At 46.0% G+C, this 22145-nt stretch overlaps 1 protein-coding gene across 1 annotated transcript in view; it reads left to right on the forward strand.

Moving 5' to 3' along the window:
• LOC136573315 (fatty acid-binding protein, liver-like) overlaps positions 1 to 22145 on the forward strand; it is a 54028-nt gene that overhangs the window by 26847 nt on the left and 5036 nt on the right. The window contains exon 2 of the mRNA XM_066574608.1: positions 14702 to 14872. Coding sequence (XP_066430705.1) covers positions 14806 to 14872 — 67 coding nt within the window. The 5' untranslated portion in view covers positions 14702 to 14805. The remainder of the gene's footprint in view (positions 1 to 14701; positions 14873 to 22145) is intronic.

Here is a 22145-nt window from a genome sequence, read left to right on the forward strand (position 1 = left end):
TATTGAGTTTCTAAAACTGGAAGCACAAACGCAGCAGCCTGTGCTCTTGATCCAGTGTGTGTAAAAAATGTTTATTTTGCCTTTTTTGAGAATAAAACTGATCAAAAAAGCTGTGTGTAACCTGAAATGGTATCAATAAAAACCACAGCTCGTCACACACAAACAAACCCTCTCAGAGCTCCGTGCATGGGGTTTGGAATGCAACATTGTGATAAAAATGAACTTCCAAACTTTTCTTTTATTGTGGAAAAACCTAAAAAAAAACCTCAGTTATCTGTGTAGGAACCTGGCAGAAAGTGTTCAATTCCACTGCAGGAGAAACTAAGTAGTAAACACGAAATGCCTGCAATGTAGCACGCCACAGCAAAGTATCCCTAAACTAATAATCCACTGAAACAATTACAATACTCCAATATATAATATTGTTATCATTAACACCAGAACAGTTCACTGTATAAATACAGCACCAGAACCAAGCTTACTTTCATTGGACACCTGCATCACATGACCTAGCCATATATAACATGGGAGCTGTGTAACCAGCGGTCATTTTACAGGTGCAACTACCTTACACAGCTAGCAGTGGCGCTTGGGGAATTCAATTGTGCTGTGCCAAACAGGGACAGCTCTCAAGGATACAAACTAAACCCAGTGGCCTTGAGTTCTTACATATCATGCCTCCCAGGGATTGCAGCTTATTCTGTTGGTTCTTTCTTTTGTTAAAACAAAAAGAAAACCAAACAGGGAAACAGCAAATACATACAGTGCGTGTTAGCAGCGTCAGACGTCGTTCAAAGTCACCAGTCCAGCCACTGCAAAGTTATTTTCAAGCCTTACGCAGCTAGCAGTGGTTTTCTGAGAACTAAAAAAGTTAGCTGATAAGTTACATAAAACTACCCTAAAAATTGAAACAAAAAAAGGGACATAAAAAGGGACACATGAAGAAATCAAGGGGTAAGGGTCATGTCGGTGGTGACAGTGGAGATGGTAAAGTAAAGGACAGGCCAAGTTAGTGCAGCATCCGAGCAGCAGGCCCTCAGCCGAGGAGACAGCGGGGTAGAGGGAAAACCTTTTCATGGGGCTCTACAGTCTTCTCCCTAAGGCTAGCTGAGGACCTGACCTCATTACCAACAGGGGGAGATCCCAAATAGTAACTGTGGTTACCTGAAATCCTGTTAGTCACTCGTGATGCCAACGTTCCATCCTCTGTGGTGGATCTCTCGGATGTAATCCCATAGAATAAAGTTGTCCACACATATAAAGTGTCTTTTCTGGACAAGAACCAGGAACGTTGGGTCTGCCCGTTTGAACCTAATAGTGCAATGATCATTCTGCGGAATTCCACCGCTGGATTCCACAGCATGAAATAACCTGCAGCATTTCCCATTTGCCGGGGAAATACGTGCGTCCGGTTTCCATTGTAGTTAATGGAAGCCGGCAATCACGCTATACTGCCGCTGTAGCACAGTCGAAGTATAGCTTGAACACGCTTCCCCACTGGCCGCGTCATATGACACTACTGGCGCGTCATGTGCTGTACTGCGCATGCATGCCGACACATCATGCGGGACTCACACAGTGGATCCGGGAGGTAAGTATGGGGTCTTTGGGGGGGCGCCGTGACAGAATCTGTTGCGGTTTTCCGATGGCAGAGTCCATCATGGCCGTGGGCATTAGGCCTTACTTAACTCTTTTTAGGTAATAATTAGAGATGAGCGAGCATACTCATCCGAGCTTGATGCTCGTTCGAGTATTAGGGTGTTCGAGATGCTCGTTACTCGAGACAAGCACCACGCGGTGCTCGACTCCATTACACTTCCTTCCCTGAGAAATGTGCGCGCTTTTCTGGCCAATAGAAGCACAGGGAAGGCATTACAACTTCCTCCTGTGACATTCCAGCCCTATCCCACCCTCCTGCAGTGAGTGGCTGGGGAGATCAGATGACACCGGAGTATTTAAATCTGCCCCGCCCGCGGCTCACCACAGATGCACACTGACAGAGATCAGGGAAAGTGCTGTCTTGCTGCAGCTGCTATAGGGAGAGTGTTAGGTGTTATATTCGTCTTCAAGAACCCCAACGGTCCTTCTTAGGGCCACATCTGACCATGTGCAGTACTGTTGAGGCTGCTTTTAGCAGTGTTGCACAATTTTTTTTTTTTGTATATTTTGTATATTTTGACCATAGCGTCCTCAGTCTGCAGTCATTTTACAAAGTATAGGGGCAGTACTGGTGAGGCAAGGACAGTGGTGCAGGGAAAGAGGTATACAGGCTATATAGGCAGTGGGCTTTTTCAAAAAAATTGGGGAAAAATACTATATTTGGGCTGCCTGTGACCGTCTTCAGTTTACTGCGTGTCTGCTGGGGGTAGTAGTCGCTAATTAATACCCAGCTAAGCATTACAGCAGGCTTGCGCATAATTGTTTCCTGGCTCTGCTGTGTCCGTTACATGACCGCCGGCATCCCGCCAGAGGGAAACCGTATACATAATATACGCTGCATACAGTGTCTGTCTGGTTTTTCACCTCACCATTTAAAAAAATAGAAGCAAAATACTTAAGGCCTACCACTGGCCTTTGGCCACTTGACTGGTTCTGCGCTGTGAATTCCAGTAGCTCAGTCATACGCACCTAGGTCTCACTACAGGCTTGCGCATAATTGATCCTGGCTCTGCTGTGCGTTCCGTAAGCAAAGTCAGCCTCCAACCACAGGCCAATAAGCGGCACATTTAATTACAGCGTTCTGTTTCTGCTCTACTCGTAATACACCATGCTGAGGGGCAGGGGTAGGCCTAGAGGACGTGGACGGGGGCAAGGACGTGGAAGCCCAAGTCAGGGTGTGGGCACAGGCCGAGCTCCTGGTCCAGGTGTATCGCAGCCGACTGCTGCGGGATTAGGAGAGAGGCAAGTTTCTGGGGTCCCCAGATTCATCTCACAATTAATGGGTCCACGTGGTAGACCTTTATTAGAAACTGAGCAGTGTGAGCAGGTCCTGTCGTGGATGGCAGAAAGTGCATCCAGCAATCTATCGACCACCTAGTCTTCTACGCCGTCCACAGCTGCAACTCTGAATCCTCTGGCTGCTGCTCCTCCTTCCTCCCAGCCTCCTCACTCCATGAAAATGACACATTCTGAGGAGCAGGCAGACTCCCAGGAACTGTTCTCAGACCCCTTCCCAGATTGGGCAGCAATGGTTCCTCTCCCACCGGAGGAGTTTGTCGTGACCGATGCCCAACCTTTGGAAAGTTCCCGGGGTCCGGGGGATGAGGCTGGGGACTTCCGGCAACTGTCTCAAGAGCTTTCAGTGGGTGAGGAGGACGATGACGATGAGACACAGTTGTCTATCAGTGAGTTAGTAGTAATTTCAGTAAGTCCGAGGGAGGAGCTCACAGAGGATTCGGAGGAAGAGCAGCTGGACGATGAGGTGACTGACCCCACCTGGTTTGCTAAGCCTACTGAGGACAGGTCTTCAGAGGGGGAGGCAAGTGCAACAGCAGGGCAGGTTGGAAGAGGCAGTGCGGTGGCCAGGGGTAGAGGCAGGGCCAGAACGAATAATCCACCAGCTGTTTCCCAAAGCGCCCCCTCATGCCATGCCACCATGCAGAGGCCGAGGTGCTCAAAGGTCTGGCAGTTTTTCACTGAGAGTGCAGACGACCAACGAACTGTGGTGTGCAAGGTTTGTCGCGCCAAGATCAGCTGGGGAGCCACCACCACCAGCCTCAGCACCACCAGCATGCACAGGCATATGATGGCCAAGCACCCCAGAAGGTGGGACGAAGGCCGTTCACCGCCTCCGGTTTGTACCACTGCCTCTCCCCCTGTGCCCCAACCTGCCACTGAGATCCAACCCCCCTCTCAGGACACAGGCACGACCGTCTCCCAGCCTGCAGCCACACGCTCACCTCCGCTGTCCTCGGCCCCATCCAGCAATGTCTCTCAGCGCAGCGTCCAGCCGTCGCTAGCGCAACTCTTTGAGCGCAAGCGCAAGTACACGGCCACGCACCCGCATGCTCAAGCGTTAAACGTGCACATAGCCAAATTGATCAGCCTGGAGATGCTGCCGTATAGGCTTGTGGAAACGGAGGCTTTCAAAAACATGATGGCGGCGGCGGCCCCGCGCTACTCGGTTCCCAGTCGCCACTATTTTTCCCGATGTGCCATCCCAGCCCTGCACGACCACGTCTTCCGCAACATTGTACGCACCCTCACCAACGCGGTTACTGCCAAGGTCCACTTAACAATGGACACGTGGACACGCACAGGCGGGCAGGACCACTATATCTCCCTGACGGCACATTGGGTGAATTTAGTGGAGGCTGGGACCGAGTCAGAGCCTGGGACCGCTGACGTCCTACCCATCCCCAGAATTGCGGGCCCCAGCTCGGTGCTGGTATCTGCGGCGGTGTATGCTTCCTCCACTAAACCACCCTCCTCCTACGCAACCTCTGTCTCGCAATCAAGATGTGTCAGTAGCAGCACGTCGCCAGCAGTCGGTGTCGCGCGGCGTGGCAGCACAGCGGTGGGCAAGTGTCAGCAGGCCGTGCTGAAACTACTCAGCTTAGGAGAGAAGAGGCACACGGCCCATGAACTGCTGCAGGGTCTGACAGAGTAGACCGACAGCTGGCTTTCGCTGCTGAGCCTCCAACCAGGCATGGTCGTGTGTGACAACGGCCATAATCTGGTGGAGGCTCTGCAGCTCGGCAGCCTCACGCACGTGCCATGCCTGGCCCATGTCTTTAATTTGGTGGTTCAGCGGTTTCTGAAAAGCTACCCACGCTTGTCAGACCTGCTCGGAAAGGTACGCCGGCTCTGCGCACATTTCCGCAAGTCCAACACGGATGCTGCCACCCTGCGGACCCTGCAACATCGGTTTAATCTGCCAGTGCACCGACTGCTGTGCGACGTGCCCACACGGTGGAACTCTATGCTCCACATGTTGGCCAGGCTCTATAAGCAGCGTAGAGCTATAGTGGAATACCAACTCCAACATGGGCGGCGTAGTGGGAGTCAGCCTCCTCAATTCTTTACAGAAGAGTGGGCCTGGTTGGCAGACATCTGCCAGGTCCTAGGAAACTTTGAGGAGTCTACCCAGATGGTGAGCGGCGATGCTGCAATCATTAGCGTCACCATTCCTCTGCTATGCCTCTTGAGAAGTTCCCTGCAAAGCATAAAGGCAGATGCTTTGCACTCGGAAACGGAGGCGGGGGAAGACAGTATGTCGCTGGATAGTCAGAGCACCCTCATGTCTATATCTCAGCGCGTTGAGGAGGAGGAGGAGGAGGAGAAGGGGGAGGAGCATGAGGAGGAGGGGGAAGAGACGGCTTGGCCCACTGCTGAGGGTACCCATGCTGCTTGCCTGTCATCCTGTCAGCATGTATGGCCTGAGGAGGAGGAGGAAGAGGAGGAGGATCCTGAAAGTGATCTTCCTAGTGAGGACAGCCATGTGCTGCATACAGGTACCCTGGCACACATGGCTGACTTCATGTTAGGATGCCTTTCTCGTGACCCTCGCATTACACGCATTCTGGCCACTACGGATTACTGGGTGTACACACTGCTCGACCCACGGTATAAGGAGAACCTTTCCGCTCTCATACCCGAAGAGGAAAGGGGTTCGAGAGTGATGCTATACCACAGGACCCTGGCGGAAAAACTGATGGTAAAATTCCTATCCGACAGCGCTAGTGGCAGAAGGCACAGTTCCGAGGGCCAGGTAGCAGGGAGGCGCGGAGATCAGGCAGCATGTACAGCACAGGCAGGGGAACACTCTCCAAGGCCTTTGACAGCTTTATGGCTCCCCAGCAAGACTGTGTCACTGCTCCCCAGTCAAGGCTGAGTCGGCGGGAGCACTGTAAAAGGATGGTGAGGGAGTACATAGCCGATCGCACGACCGTCCTCTGTGACGCCTCTGCTCCCTACAACTACTGGGTGTCGAAACTGGACACGTGGCCTGAACTCGTGCTGTATGCCCTGGAGGTGCTTGCTTGTCCTGCGGCTAGCGTCTTGTCACAGAGGGTGTTTAGTGCGGCTGGGGGAATCATCACGGATAAGCATAGCCGCCTGTCAACCGATAGTGCCGACAGGCTTACACTCATCAAGATGAACAAAGTCTGGATTTCCCCAGACTTCTCTTCTCCACCAGCGGACAGCAGCAATACCTAAGCAATACGTAGGCTGCACCCGCGGATGTAAGCATCGTTCTCTATCACCATCAAAAACGGGGACCTTTTAGCTTCATCAATCTGTGTATTATTTTCATCCTCCTCCTCCTGCTCCTCCTCCTGAAACCTCACGTAATCACGCCGAACGGGCAATTGTTCTTAGGCCCACAAGGCTCAGTCATATTACTTTTGTAAACAATGTTTATACGTTTCAATTCTCATTAAAGCGTTGAAACTTGCACCTGAACCAATTTTTATTTTAACTGGGCTGCCTCCAGGCCTAGTTACAAATTAAGCCACAGTAACCAAAGCGATTAATGGGTTTCACCTGCCCTGTTGGTTGGGCATGGGCAATTTTTCTGAGGTACATTAGTACTGTTGGTACACCAATTTTTTGGGGCCCTCGCCTACAGTGTAATCCTAGTAATTTTTAAGGGCTTCGCCTGCACTCATGGTACAGCAAGGTGTGTGGGCTTGGCCTACACTTTTGCTACATAAATGTAACTGGGGCCTTATCTATACTGCAACTACTGAAATGTGCCAGAGACTGTTATCTCCCTAAACTACTGCAACGGGAATGTTACTGTGGCCTATCTTGACTGCTACTACTACTGAAATGGAACTAAGACTGTGCTCCCCCTATACTGCTGCTTTGGAATTGTTACTGGGGCCTGTCTTGAGTGCTACTACTACTGAAATGGAACTAATACTGTGCTCCCCCTATAATGCTGCTAGTGATATGTTACTGGGGCCTGTCCCTAATGCTACCGCTGAAATGTTACTAATTCTGGGCTCTGCCCATACCGCTGCTAATGCTATGTCACTGGAGTGTGGAAACAGAGGCTTCCCAAAGACATGATGGCGGCGAGGCCATTTGCCACCAACGCGGTTACTGTTAAGGTGCATATAACCACGGACACGTGGAGAGGACACGTAGTGCCTCAAAAACATCCCCCTCCTCCTCCAACAATGAAAACATTCTTGGCAAATACCTTTGCATCGGTCCGTCTGGTGGCGGCAGTCCAAGAATTTCACCTTTAACGACACAACAAGAGAGCCCCCCCACCATCCCCCCGCCACGGCCCACTTAATCCTGGCCACATTCCGAAAACCAACTAAATAAAACCGCGCTACTAGGTCCGCAGTCGCCACCACATTCCCACCAACGCGGTTACTGTTAAGGTACATATTACTAGTCATCCAATCATCAAAGTCGCGGCAGCACTCCGCTGGATTCAACCGCAAAAGCGGGAGGTAGCAAAGAAAATTGCGCAAAAAGCTCACGTAGGAGGACCCGACTCCCTTGGGCCCTCAAAGACCATCAATACAAAAGAATAAAGTGGCGAGCAGCGCCAGAGATGGTTGCTTGTTATTTAAAATGCATCAATGCTTCTTTATTGCATTAAAAAATTCCAGTAGCGCACAACGTTTCAACCCAGCAAGGGTCTTTCTCAAGTGCATAAAACTTTTATGCACTTGAGAAAGACCCTTGCTGGGTTGAAACGTTGTGCGCTACTGGAATTTTTTAATGCAATAAAGAAGCATTGATGCATTTTAAATAACAAGCAACCATCTCTGGCGCTGCTCGCCACTTTATTCTTTTGTATTGAAGGTACATATTACTAGTCTGACTGGGGCATGCACTGTGGGTCGAAGCCCGCCTGTATTGTATCTGACGTTAGTGCAGGGCACTGCAATGGGATACATTTATGTACCGCCGATGGGTTCCAGGGAGCCACCCATGCTATGGGTCCACAGGGACTTCACATTACGGATTTGTACCTGCCAGTGTCTATGTATTGAAAACCCCGGTCAGACTGGGGCATGCAGTGTGGGCCGAAGCCCACCTGCATTTAATCTGACGTTACCTCAGCTGTGCTGGGCAATGCAATGGGATTTATTTATGTAACGCCGGTGGCTTCCTGGGACCCACCCATGCTGTCGGTCCACACGGAGTTGTACCTGCCTGTGTCTACTTATAAAGAACCGCAGTCTGACTGGGGCATGCAGTGTGGGCCAAAGCCCACCTGTATTTAATCTGACGTTAGCTCTGCTGTCCAGGGCACTGCAATGGGATTTGTTTATGTACCGCCGGTGGGTTCCAGGGAGCCACCCATGCTTTGGGTCCACACGGACTTCACATTAGGGATTTGTACCTGCCTGTGTCTATGTATTAAAAACCCCGGTCAGACTGGGGCATGCAGTGTGGGCCGAAGCCCACCTGTATTTAATCTGATGTTAGCTCTACTATCCGGGGCACTGCATTTGGACAAACTACAGGAGCAATACAGCGCTAATGAGACGTGCACAGCTACGCTAGCATTGGAGTCCGCTGTAGGCACGCGATTGCTGAGGGTTTGTGCAGAGGCTTATGTCCTGGGTGCAGTGAAAGTCCGCTTCCTGCCTAGGATTGCTGAAGCTGTGGGCCGAGGCCTATGTCGTGGGTGCGGTGCAAGTCTGCCATGTTTGGCTGCTCAGATCAATTTTTTGTTCATGTCTTGGGCTTCCTAGGACCCACCAATGCTGTTGGTGCAAACTTAGTTCCCATCGCGGTGTTTGACCTGTCTGGCACAAAGGCACTGACAGACTTGGGTAGAGGGCAGAGCGCTGACGGCTTTCCCCTTGCAGTGTGGATTGAGCTATGCAACACCTTTACAGAATGAATACTGTGTGGCACGTGGATTCCCCATTGCTATGCCCACGTTTGCAGCTCCTGATGGAGGTGGCACAGGATTGGAGTTCTCATTGCTTCTGTACAGCATTGTGGGCTATCGCCCCGCCCCTTTTAAAGAGGGTTGCTGCCTGGCCCTGCCAACCATCTGCAGTGTGTGCCTCCGGTTCCTCATGGCAGACGCACTTATAAATAGACATGAGGGTGGTGTGGCTATGAGGCCAGCGTGTGGCATGAGGACAGCTGAAGGCTGCGCAGGGACACTTTGGTGTGCGCTGTGGACACTGGGTCGTGCGGGGGGGTTGGGCAGCATGTTACCCAGGAGAAGTGGCAGCGGAGTGTCATGCAGGCAGTGATTGTGCTTTGTTGGAGTTAGTGTGGTGCTTAGCTAAGGTATGCATTGCTAATGAGGGTTTTTCAGAAGTAAAAATTGTTGGGGGGGGGGCCCACTCTTGCCGCTATTGTGGCTTAATAGTGGGACCTGGGAACTTGAGATGCAGCCCAACATGTAGCCCCTCGCCTGCCCTATCCGTTTCTGTGTTGTTCCCATCACTTTCTTGAATTTCCCAGATTTTCACAAATGAAAACCTTAGCGAGCATCGGCGATATACAAAAATGCTCAAGTCACCCATTGACTTCAATGGGGTTCGTTACTCGAAACGAACCCTCGAGCATTGCGGGAAGTTCGACTCGAGCAACGAGCACCCGAGCATTTTGGTGCTCGCTCATCTCTAGTAATAATATAAGAGTCTTTGATGCAAAACACAATTAGAATAGTGCTGTATCAGTCAGGATTCTCAGGGCATTGCACATCCGCAGTCCAAGTTACCTGTTGGATCTCTCTCTCGGTATCACTCTCTCAACTGTCAGTCACTTACGCTTTTCTCGCACTCTGGCAGTTTTCTTTCTCTCTACGGGCGCATGTGGTTCTTGCACGGCTTTTCCCTTGTCCGGGCTCATACACCCCTTGCGGATAGTGGCTGTGGTATCTCTCAAATGGCTAGGCCCAAGCAGGAACAGCGGACTACCTTTCAGCCTCCTCCATGTCTCACTCCTCTCACTAACTCCGAACTCTGGACTCTTGGGTCTGAACTCCGAACTTCCATCAGGGCTTACACATGACCACTCTTTTAGGCCTCATGCCCACAGCTGGGTCAGATTCCGACTGTGAAATATCGCAGCAGAATCAGACCCGATGCCCCGCAGAGACCCTATACTCACCTGTCTTGATCCACCGCGAGTACTACACTGTGATGCAATTCCGCGCGATACTTCGGCAGAGCTCACTGGGAACGGAGGACTTCCATTGACTGCAATGGAAGCGGTCCGTGCAATTTTCCACATAGAATAAAACATGCAGTGATTCTCCCCCGCGGGCGAAAAAAACGCAGTTGATTTCTGCTTGTGGGCAGAGGCAAATCTTTTAACCTAGCAAGTCTATGGACGGAGATTGCTACGGAATTCGGGGCGTGCAGCTACCGTTCAGTGGCATGATTATCAGTGCAGATGCACACTGGCTAATGCTGCAATGGTATATAAATGGTAAAAATTAGGACTGGATAGGGTATAGTTTCTTTATATGGAGAACACATAGTAGGTGTGAAGAGAATTATAAGGCCATGCATGCTTCTCTGGGAAAGTTATAGGGGCACTAACTTTTCAAACTACTTCTGCTCATCTACAAGCTTGTGTTTGTCTCATCATTTCTGCAATATCTTTGCATTCAAATTGTTGCTGCTTTACCACTGTAAATCACCTTTGATGTGGCTGCCGCTAGGAGTCTTCCAGCTTCTCTACAAATCACCCTCTCAGGTCTTGCAGACATGGGTGTCGCCCTGCTTCCTGAGTCTGCTTAACTTTGTTCCAGCATTTGCAGGGTTATTGTGTCTGGCTTCTACATCCAGCTGGAGGTAATTTGCAATCATCCTCCTATTTAACCCCCTTAGTGACGAAGCCTGTTTGCGCCTTAGTGACGGAGCCAAATTTTGGAAATCTGACATGTCACTTTGACATAGAATAACTTGCATATCCAAGGGATTCTGACATTTTTTTGCCACATATTGTACTTCAGTTAGGTGGTAAAAAACAGACCAATAGAATTTATGCATATTTATTAAAAGCGCCAAAATTGGTAAATTTTTGAAAAAATATATTTTTTCACATTTTCAATTGCAAAATGCGTCATGTTAAAGACAGGGTTTTTTTCTAAAGTGCACATGAAAATAAGGATTTATACCCCAAAATGGATACCTTCCTAGTTCAGAGTCAGGTCAGTTCTCATCCCTGTACCGAGTCCCTGTACCGAGTCTACATGGAGAATCCGTAGCGGGCCTGATTTTCCCCGTAGACATGAGGCCTTTTAGGTACAAAGCTTCTGTAGTAACCAGATACATGGACATTTCCATAGAAATAGGGGGAGGGGATATATATCTTCACTGGCAGCAGGCTGACAGATCTATAGACACCATGATAATCCACAACCACTGCCTCTTCTGCTAATACAGCATGTGGTTGTGAGTCTGTGTGTATTATTGGTTTACTAAGCATTTGGACAGAATGTTTTTGAATGCCTGAATCGTCCTGGGAAAGCAAAGGGGTGGGAATTCAGACCCTACCTTCCTGCTTATTGGACCAGAGACAGTGTGATGGAATCTAAGGGCAAGGACTTCAGGACAGTGAACTACTGGCAGAGTGCTAAGCTAACTATACACCCCCTCCACAAAAGTGCACTGCAAATAGCAGAACAACAGAAAAATGGCAAAGACCACTTGAAAATCAGAACTTAAAAGCATGACACTGGGTGCAACAGCAACAAATGAAAGGGTAAGAGAACTTGGTGTATTTTAGAAAACCTGCTAAAAATTCTGGTACACTTCAATGTGCAAATGAGATGGAGAGGTATGCAATGTCGGAACCAGGTAATATCTTTACTCTTCTGTTCCTCTGTGCACCAGTGAGGATACCAGCTTCTGGCAATGCATGGCAACTGCAACATAGATGCCTTCTCCAGTCACATTATACCTTTTTATACCCATGTTGCTAACTCCCTGCGTGACCTCCTGCTTACCGCCCTAATGCATGCTGGGCCTCCGATGTAATGAAAGGATAACTTAGATTCTGGCTTTTCATTGCATATAAATGTAAAAAACAAAAAATTGCATAACATAGCAAGAATTCTAAATTTCACTGGACCCCCTTTACAGAGAGCACCATCAGGGTGGTATCCTAACCGTAAACGTTAACAGTCATAAAGGTCTTCTAAAAAACAAAATCTTAAGCAGGAGTCGTCTCCACGTGAAGTAATCCTCTTTATAGACATTTTTTTAAAACAGAGACATGACAAACTCCAAAGTGCCAGACAAGTTTCGGCTGTGATGTCTCTGTATTACCCGCTTAATGGCGCGGCCCCTTTTTTTCCCCATTTTCGTTTTTCCCTCCCCACTTTTAAAAAATCGTAACTTCTTTATTTATCCATCGATGTCGCTGTATAAGGGCTTGTTTTTTGCAGGACGAGTTGTAATTTTCAATGGTGCTATTTAACATACCATATAATGTACTGAAAATTTTTTTTAAATTCTAAGTGGAGTAAAATAAAGTAAAGACTACATTCCGCCATCTTTCAGTGCGTCTTGTTTCTACGGCGCACAAACTGCAATAAAATTTACATGATAACTTTATTCTATGGGTCGGTACAATTACTACGATACCAGTCTTGTATAGTTTTTATTTTGCTGTAATGCTTGTATTTTTTTTTTCAAAGACATTTCATTTTTAAAAATTATTTTCCGCCATCTTCCGCGCACAATAACGTCTTTAATTTTCCACCGTCCTAGTTGTGCGAGGGCTCATGTTTTGCGACACGTCCTGTAGTTGAGGCTGGTACCATTTTAGAATACATATGAATTTTTGATCGCTTTTTATTGCATATTTTCTGGGAGACCAAAAAAGTGCATTTCTGGCGTTTTTTTTTAAATTTCGGACAACGGTCACTATGCAGGGTAAATAATGCGCTACTTTAAAAGATCTGACTTTTACGGACACGGTGATCTCTCTTCATACATACCCCAACGCCCCATGACGTAAATGTACACCCTGGAGCGGGAAGGGATTAAAGAAACGTCAATAAAGAGGAATACTTCACATGGAGCCGACTCTTGCTACAGATTTTTTTGCATACTGCTTGCCCTATTGAAGCTGGTGGCTTAAGTCTGAGCTCCGTATCAGGCAGCTGGAGGTCCCGCTTGAGAAGGAGAGCCAAACAAACTTTTTTCTTTTACTTGCTTTATAAATGTCCTATGGCTAGCTGCCTTCATTACAATCTATAGGAGTTTGAGAAACAGCAAATATGAAAAGCAGAGTGAAATCAGCAAAGCAACTTAATGACACAGCAGAGTTATGCAAAGGTACCTTACCAGATCGGGTTGTGCGTGGGCCAAAACAGAGAAGGCAAAATTTGTCCAATTTTTGGGGCTTTTTTTTCCCATGTTCAAGGCCTCACTTACATGTTTCAAACATAGAACTTAGTTTAGTTATAGGCCATATACTAATAAGTTATGCAAAAAGGGATAGAAGAAACAAGTCTTATGGTCTGGTGCAACAAGGTCCGTTGAGTAGGTGTAGCACGGGAGGAGTCCGATAGACAGAAAGGAGAACACGTTGTAAGGGAGGATGAAAGTTATAGGTCATGAGTTGAAACTCTATACACAAGTTGGATTGAAGCTGAAAAATGTTCCATGGAAAGCATTCTCTGCAGAACCAGCGATGTTTGGTATAGCTGCCTATAGGGGTGTACTGATAGCAGTAGAGGTCCAAAGGCTCCTCTGACACATAAGACACCAGTTTTATAAATGGGAAACAGGTGAAGAGTCCTAATTTTGCATTGTGGCCCAGAAGCCTCAAGTAAAGTCTCTTGGTGACTCTCGTAAGGGGTTACTTTTCATGGGTGCAGGAGTCCCAGACAGTCGTCCCAACAACTTATCGCTCCTTGCTTTCACGCAAGAGCAACAGTCATTCAGTAAGTGGAGGCAGGGCACGCTTAAGATGTCTTCCAGCTGCCGCCTCCATTTACTGTGATCAGACAGTCGTTCAAAGATGAGCGACTGCCTGTTTACACTGAGCCAGAGTTGCTCATTACTCGCTTCGTTTTCAGTGAGCTGAAATGAAATGACTAACGACGACTAATAAGCGATTTCTCTCTCAGTCCCATCAGGTCCCGTGTTTAGATGGGGCAACTATCGCTGAAAATAACTCATTTGAGCAATTTTTGGGGCAATAGTTGTCCGGTGTGAAGCCACAGTAACTCCGACACTACAGAAACATGAGATATCAAAAGTTGCCTGGAAAATCTTTGAATTTCCCCACCATCATCATCCCTTCCCATCGATCTAATAGTATCTCCGTCCTTCTCAATGATCATGAAAAATTCTCGGATGGTGATGATGTGATATACAAGTCTGTCTTGCTTGGCTTGAATAGGCTTATTACACATGACTTATGATCAAGTGACTTTTATGCAGACATGTAAAGTTTGTTTGAGTACCCAGGTAAAGAATTAACTTTGGTGAGTGTCTCTGGACTTTACAGACTGTACACAATAAATGTGAGAGACTACTCGTAAATGCTCTAGGGATTTTTTTTTCTAGGGTGGCCATTGATCAGACTTGAGCTAGTCAATATAATACTCTTACTTGCTTGTTAATGCAAAAATAATAATATAACAAATATTACAAAACTCTAATGGAAGTTAATGGTCTACATGACTCAACAAGCTTATGTGGTTGTAGACCAGTCTCCAACATAGTACCAGCAGGCTTGAGAATACCTCTTACTGGTAGGAGGCATCCTGTTAATCTTTAACCACTTATAAATCAAGGTATGGCATCTCACTGCTGATTACAAACGGTACTTATAGCCCTGGTCAAGCTGAAGAGCCTCTACATTCTCATTACCTCTGGTTGAGGAACATCCAACCTAATAATGGCTTTCAATGGGACCTATGAGCTGCAATCCCAGGAAAACTTTGAACCTTTCATGAAAGCCATAGGTAAGTAAAATACTGTAATGTATAAAGGGGCATCCGATCAATGGGATCTGTAGTCTAAATGATTAAGAGTATTAAAAATGTTACTTTAACCCCTTAATGACGCAGCTCTTTTTTTATTTTCACTTTTTCCTCCCCACTTTTAAAAAAGTCATAGCCCTTTTATTTATCCCTCGACAAAAGCTGTTTGAGGGTTTATTTTTTGCGGGACGGGTTGTACTTTTCACTGGTGCTATTTAATGTATCAGATAAAGTACTAAGAACATTTCTAAGTGGAGTGAAATGGAAAAAAAATTAAATTCCACCATCTTTAGGGGGTCTTGTTTTTACGGTGTACACATTGTGCAAAAATCACATGATAACTTTGTTCTGAAGGTCAGTGGGATTATGATGTTACCAAATTTGTATAGTTGCTGTACTGCTATGAAAAAAATTAAATATCTTTCTGCCGCCATAACTTTTTTATTTTTCCATTGGCATAGTTGCATAAAATCTTTTTTTTGCGGGATGTCCGGTAGTTTCTCTTCATACTATTTCAGAGTACATATGACTTTTTGATCACTTTCTAATACATTTTTTTTGACGTTGTGCATTTTTTTTTCTGAAAGACGTTTGGTACCATGTTAGCCAGTAGAGCAAAATGTGATTGTTCTCAGTGAGAGAAACCAAATAATCTTGTAGATATGATGTTTTAATGGCAAACAAAAATACACAATGTTATAGCGAGCTTCCGAACCAACGAAGGGTTCTTCCTCAGGCATAATGAAATAGATCCGAAAGGCATGCATATATATATACACACATACATATGACAAGACAGGAACAGGAGGTGATTAATTAGCACTTAGATTTTTTTTTTTTTTTACCAAAACACGGTAAGTGGAGAAAAAAAAAATACTTAAATAATTCACTGATGACGATGTGAAAGTTTTATGGTCTCTGAATTAGTGTTAGGGGATCACTAGGCCAGAGTGTTAACTGCTATAGATTTCTCATACTACCCAGTCACGCATGAATCCTCTTGAAGAATTTAAGGGTTTCACAGTAGCAGGATAAACACCTAGATGTCAATCTTATTTGTCACAGGAAGGGGGACAAATAAGAATTTAGGCCTGTGTTGAAAGTGTCAAAGGTTGTTATACCTTTTTACTTCTGAATTCTTCCATGGCTTTCTGACTTGAAATTGCCTTTTAATATAGTGACTTTCATGTGTTTCCTTCCTTCTTTGTGTATCGGAGTAGTTGATTTCTGGGTATACTGGTGACTCTGGTAATTTGGTCATCAACTGAGATGCGGGGGTAGCCCTGATTTAAAAATGTCCTTTTAAGATGGTATAGATGTTCAACAAATAGGTCTGTTGGGTTAGTGCAGATCCAGTTGTATCTGATGGCCTGGCTGTAGACATTTTGATGTGTTTAGGATGGAAACTGTCCCATCTAAGGTATGTGGGCCGATCAATCGGTTTTCGGTATAGGGATGTCTGTAATGAGTTGTTTGAAATTTTTATGGTGGTGTCCAAAAAGTTGATTTCAGTATATGAGTAGCTTAATGTCAGGTTTATGGTTGGGGGAAATGCATTCAATCTCTCATGGAATTTTATTAGTTCTTGTTCGGTGTTGGTCTAGATGATTATGATGTCATCAATGTAGCAGACGTAGGCCAATGGTTTGCTGGAGCAGGAGGCCAAAGGAGGAAGAAAACGATCGTCTACCTCTAGTAGTGACCTACAATTCACAGCTAAAGGTACTAAGGAAAACCGCAAAGAACCTCCACCATACCCTACACAAGGATGACCATCTGAAAACCATATTCCCAGACCCTCCCCTCCTATGTTACAGGCAACCTCAAAATTTGAAGAACTTTATAATCAGGAGTGCATTACCATCTGACACACAAAAAGGAACTTATCCCTGTAATGTAAGGAGCTGTAAGACCTGCTCACACGTACTGACAATGGACAGGATACAAATCCCCAACACACAGCAGGACTATAAGATCTTAGGGATATTCCCATATTCCACGTCTGATGTTGTGTACTTGATTCTGTGCAGTTAATGTCCTGTTGGGGGTCCATATAGTGGGGAAACAGTACAAAAACTGAAAGGGTGGATGAGCTTGCACCACCACACAATTAAAGAAAGAAAAACAGAAAGTCACTAAATTAAAAGGCAATTTAAAGTCACAAAGCCATAAAAGAATTTGGGAGTAAAAACTTATTAGAACTTTTGACACTTTCAACGCAGGCCTAAATTCTTCAAGAGGATTCGTGCGTGACTGAGTAGTATGAGAAATCTATAGCACAGATAACACTCTGGCCTGGTGACCCCCTAAGGGTGACTACCCACTACAGTTCTTTTTCACTGCAAAATTTGCAGTGTTTTTTTTTCTCCAGATGTCTATGGGACTTTTAATGTTAAAATCGTGATGCGGCAAAATCACAATTTCGCGGTAAATTGCGATTTTGCTGCATTGTGATTTTAACATTAACAAGTCCCATAGACATCTGGAGAAAAAAAACGCTGCAAATTTCTCATTGAAAATGTAACGGTAGTGGGTAGGCACCATAATACTAATTCAGAGACCATAAAACTTTCACATCTTTATCAGTGGATTAATTAAGTATTTTTTTTATTTCTCTAATCATCCCGTTCTTGTAAAAAAATAGAAAAACAGAAATCAGCGCCTGTTCACTCAAAACAAATTTCAAAAATGTGAGATACTTTTAGCACTCAACTGGTGCTCGGCCGGACCTCCTACCTAGAAGGTCCACCGGCACTCTGTATCCAAGCAGGCTTATAACGTTCCTGGAGTCCCGGATCCAATCTCTGGAGAGCGTCAATGGGATTACAGCCGTGAACGGGCTATGCACATATCACCTTCGTACTCCAAGAAAAATTACCCTAGCGCTCGTGGGGTCCAGGAACATTGAGGGACACACAGTCCACGGGATAAATTTAAATTATTTATTGCTTCAGTTGCTACGCGTTTCAGCGGGGTAACCCGCCCTCTTCAGGCATCTGAGTTCTTGTAAAAAAATTATATTTTTTAAGTACAAATTAATCACATCATGTCTGTGCCTTGCCATATATATGTGTGTATATATATATGCATGCCTCTTCAGATCTATTTTATTATGCCTGAGGAAAAACCCTAAGTAGGCTTTAAAGCTCTCATTAACATCATGTATTTTTGTTAGCCATTAAAAGGTATCATATCTACAAGATTATTAAGTTTCTCTTATGCCGCCTGCAGACGGCAGGGTCAGATCCTGCTGCGAGAATTCTCGCAGCGGGACCCGACCCGTGCCCCTGCAGGGACCAGTGCAGGTCTCACCTTCTCCCGCAGCTCCAGCTCTCTGATGTGCCGGCTGCCAGCCAACCGGCACATGTGCAGAGCACAGCCGGCGGCCCGGGAGTGGCATTTCCTTGCGGGCCTTTGCAAGACCCGCACAGATAAAGAACATGTTGCGATTTGTTTTCCGCGTGTCATTTCACGTGGACAAATTGCAGCAGTCTGCCTAGGATTGCGTTTTTCAATGCAATCCTATGGCAGATTCCACGTGCGGAAATTCTGCGGGAAATCCCGCCGCAGAATTTCCGCCCGTGTGCAGGGGGCCTTATTGAGAACAATCACATTTTTCTTCTGATGACATTTATTGTGCAAGAAATAATGCATTATTTGCTTGATTGGACTTTTATGGACATGGCGATACCAAATATGCTTTTGAGTTTTTTTGTTTTTGTTTTTAAATTATAAATACAGTCAAACCTCTAGTTTTGTTGGTAATCCGTCCGATAACAATCAGCTAAACTTGAAACCAATGAAACTCGAGGCAATTATTTCCATAGGAATCAATGTAAATCCAATTCATTTTTTCTAGACATTCAAAAAAACACACCAAACCACATTTAATAGGGAATAAATATGGTTTTTAATACCAAAAACAATAATAAATAAATATAAAATACGACTGAAGAATAAACGAACATTTACCATGTTAATAAACATGTTACTGTGTTTTATCTGTGCTGTTACATAGGACTGCAGGTCACATCTACTACATCATCTATCCTTAGCGTTATCACTGTGTTCTCTGTGCTGTTACATAGGACTGCAGGTGACATCACTGTGTTATCTGTCCTAAGTTATCACTGTGTTATCTGGGTAAACATGGCCACTTACATTACACTACAGTACTGTTTTACTAGCGCCCATAGCGACGCTGGAGAAGGGTGGGGAGCGTTTCAGCATCAGGAGACGCAGAGCAGGAGGCCACATTGGCCACGGCAGCAGCAAGCCACGTGGGCCGGCGGCCACCAATAAAGCTAGAAGCAGCCAGTGAAACTAGAGGTGAAATTCTGACTTGAAAAATCAATGAAACTAGAAACCGACTAAACTAGAAGACAATGAAACTAGAGGTTAGATTGTATGGGGAAAATGTGTTTTTTTTTAACTTTGAATACCTTTCATTTTTTTCTAATAATTCATAAATAAAACATTTGTTACTCATTCTTATATATTTTTTAGACCCCCATGGTAAAAAAAAAGTAAAGTCCCCTGCTACAAGCACCAAGTTATAATGAAAACAAAGATCTGGTACCGTGTTAGCCAGTAGAGCAAAATGTGATTGTTCTCAGCAAGAGAAACGACGTAATCTTGTAGATATGATACCTTTTAATGGCTAACAAAAATACATGATGTAATAATAGCGAGCTTTCGTACCAACGCAGGGTATGTATGTTATAAGTGTGTATAAATATGCATGCCTCTTCAGATCCAATCCATTTAAGCCGGAAGAAGTACCCTGCGTTGGTACGAAAGCTCGCTATTATTACATCATGTATTTTTGTTAGCCATTAAAAGGTATCATATCTACAAGATTACGTCGTTTCTCTTGCTGAGAACAATCACATTAAAGGGGTTGTCCCGAGGCAGCAAGTGGGTCTATACACTTCTGTATGGCCATAATAATGCACTTTGTAATATACATTGTGCATTAATTATGAGCCATACAGAAGTTATAAAAAGTTTTTTACTTACCTGCTCCGTTGTTAGCGTCCTCGTCTCCATGGTGCCGACTAATTTTTGGCCTCCGATGGCCAAATTAGCCGCGCTTGCGCAGTCCGGGTCTTCTTGCTGTCTTCTATGGAGCCGCTCGTGCCAGAGAGCGGCTCCGTGTAGCTCCGCCCCGTCACGTGCCGATTCCAGCCAATCAGGAGGCTGGAATCGGCAGTGGACCGCACAGAAGAGCTGCGGTCCACGGAGCAAGAGGTTCCCGGCGGCCATCTTCACAGGTAAGTATAGAAGTCACCGGAGCGCGGGGATCAAGGTAAGCGCTCCGGTAAGCTGTCTGTACGTCCCTGCATCGGGGTTGTCTCGCGCCGAACGGGGGGGGGGTTGAAAAAAAAAAAAACCCGTTTCGGCGCGGGACAACCCCTTTAAGCACCAAGTTGTGACTGACTCCTAGGGTTATGTCACATTGTGATGTTTTCTTGGCAGACCGTTTTTGTGGGATGGTTTACCCCCCAGCAAGCTTTGTATATTCATTTTACTGACCTCAGAGAATGGAAGGCTTAGCCAACCTTGAGCTGGCTACCTGAACCATGCAGGGATTGAACTTGCAACCGTCATGTCATGAGCAAGAGCTTAGGACTGCATTCTGCTGCCTTAACACTCTGCACCACATAGGGGTATTCTGGTGGTTCAAAGACAATAAAATGTAATTCTGCAATATAATAACTTGTCTTACAAAGCTACAGAGATATTGGTCTCGCCCAGTGGTTATGACCTGTATGCTCCAGTGTTTTACAAGGCCTTCACATGCTGTAATGATGACACAGTTTATACAGTTGTGATTACGCACTCATCAGTAACTGGCAATGAGGCATTGTGGGAGATGTAGTTTTTGAACGCCCGGGAGCCATTTTAAATAGCAATCTGGAAATATGAAGCTGTATGGAAAGCAGCGATAGCGCATGTTAGTAAAAAAGGTACAAAAGTTTGGTCTGAAGACTTGGGGTGGACACTCACTAGCGATATTTTCTTTCTTGTGCTGCGGGAGCACGAGAAAACTCTCGAAGTGCAAGAAAGACGTCGGTATAGAACCGGCATATCACTAGTGCTTTCAATGGGACCAGCGGCAGCAGCGCTAGCCCCATTGAAAACATAGGGAGGATACCGCGGACTTCTGCCACAGGGACCGCGGGGATGAAGGAATCCTCTGCCACAGCTGTGGCAGACGTCCACGGCATTCTATCCCATTGCTTTCAATGGGATCGGCACTGCTGCCGATCCCATTGAAAGCAATCCTTTCTGCCAAGCCCCACAGTATGATTATCAGGGAAGGGCTTGAAATATAAGCCCTTCTCCAATAATCAGCAGTAAGTGTTTAAAAAAATAAGAAAAAACTCACCTCTCCAGCGCTCAGACACGTCCTCCTGCTGGCTCCCCTGCACTGCTGTTAAGCTCTCTCAGCAGGCGGGGATTTAAAAATCCCCGCACCCTGAAAGGGCTGTGCTGATTGGCTGAGGGCTCAGCCAACGACAGATAGCCCTTAGCTATTCATTTATGAATAGCAATATCTTAGCTGAAGGAATCTCCTGCCACAACTGTCACAGCTGTCACACAAGTCCGCGGCATTCTCAATCTCTTTTCAATGGGGCTAGCGCTGCTGCCGCTGGCCCCATTGATAAGACTAGCGATATCCTGGCGTGATGCCGTTTTTTTTCTCGCACTGCTCTGTGAGACTTTACCTTTACTCTCGCAGCGCAGTGGAGAAAAAAACGCCAGTGGGTGTCCACCCTAAGATGGACATTTGCAATAATAACAAGTGAAAACATTAGGGAAGTTTTAAAACTGTCACACAGTCACCGGAATACCCCTTTAACATCTCCTGGTGATTGTCGCAATAGAGTTCCTGTAGAAAATGCTTGTATTTGGAAGTTCAAGAAACTCAGTGATGTATTTACTGTAATGATCACAACTTCTTTGATTGTATTCATCCACATTTTTGCTGCTCTTAAGCTGCATATACAGTTTAGATACACCGCTGAGTCACTTTATTATGACTGCATTCTAATTTCGACATCTGCAGCGCAAAGCCCATGAAGGATGTGACATGTTGTGGGCTGGCGTGGTTGGGTATATAAGGTGTGTAATAGGCTGTCTGCTCACATATAGCTCATTGTTAGGGCGAGCACCCACTGGCGTTTTTTTACCTGCGTTTTGCGTTTTGCGTTTTTCCTGCACAGGCATAGAGATAACATGTGTTCCTGTC

This window comes from Eleutherodactylus coqui, chromosome 7 (assembly GCF_035609145.1).
Source record: "Eleutherodactylus coqui strain aEleCoq1 chromosome 7, aEleCoq1.hap1, whole genome shotgun sequence".
Taxonomy (NCBI): Eukaryota; Metazoa; Chordata; class Amphibia; order Anura; family Eleutherodactylidae; genus Eleutherodactylus; species Eleutherodactylus coqui.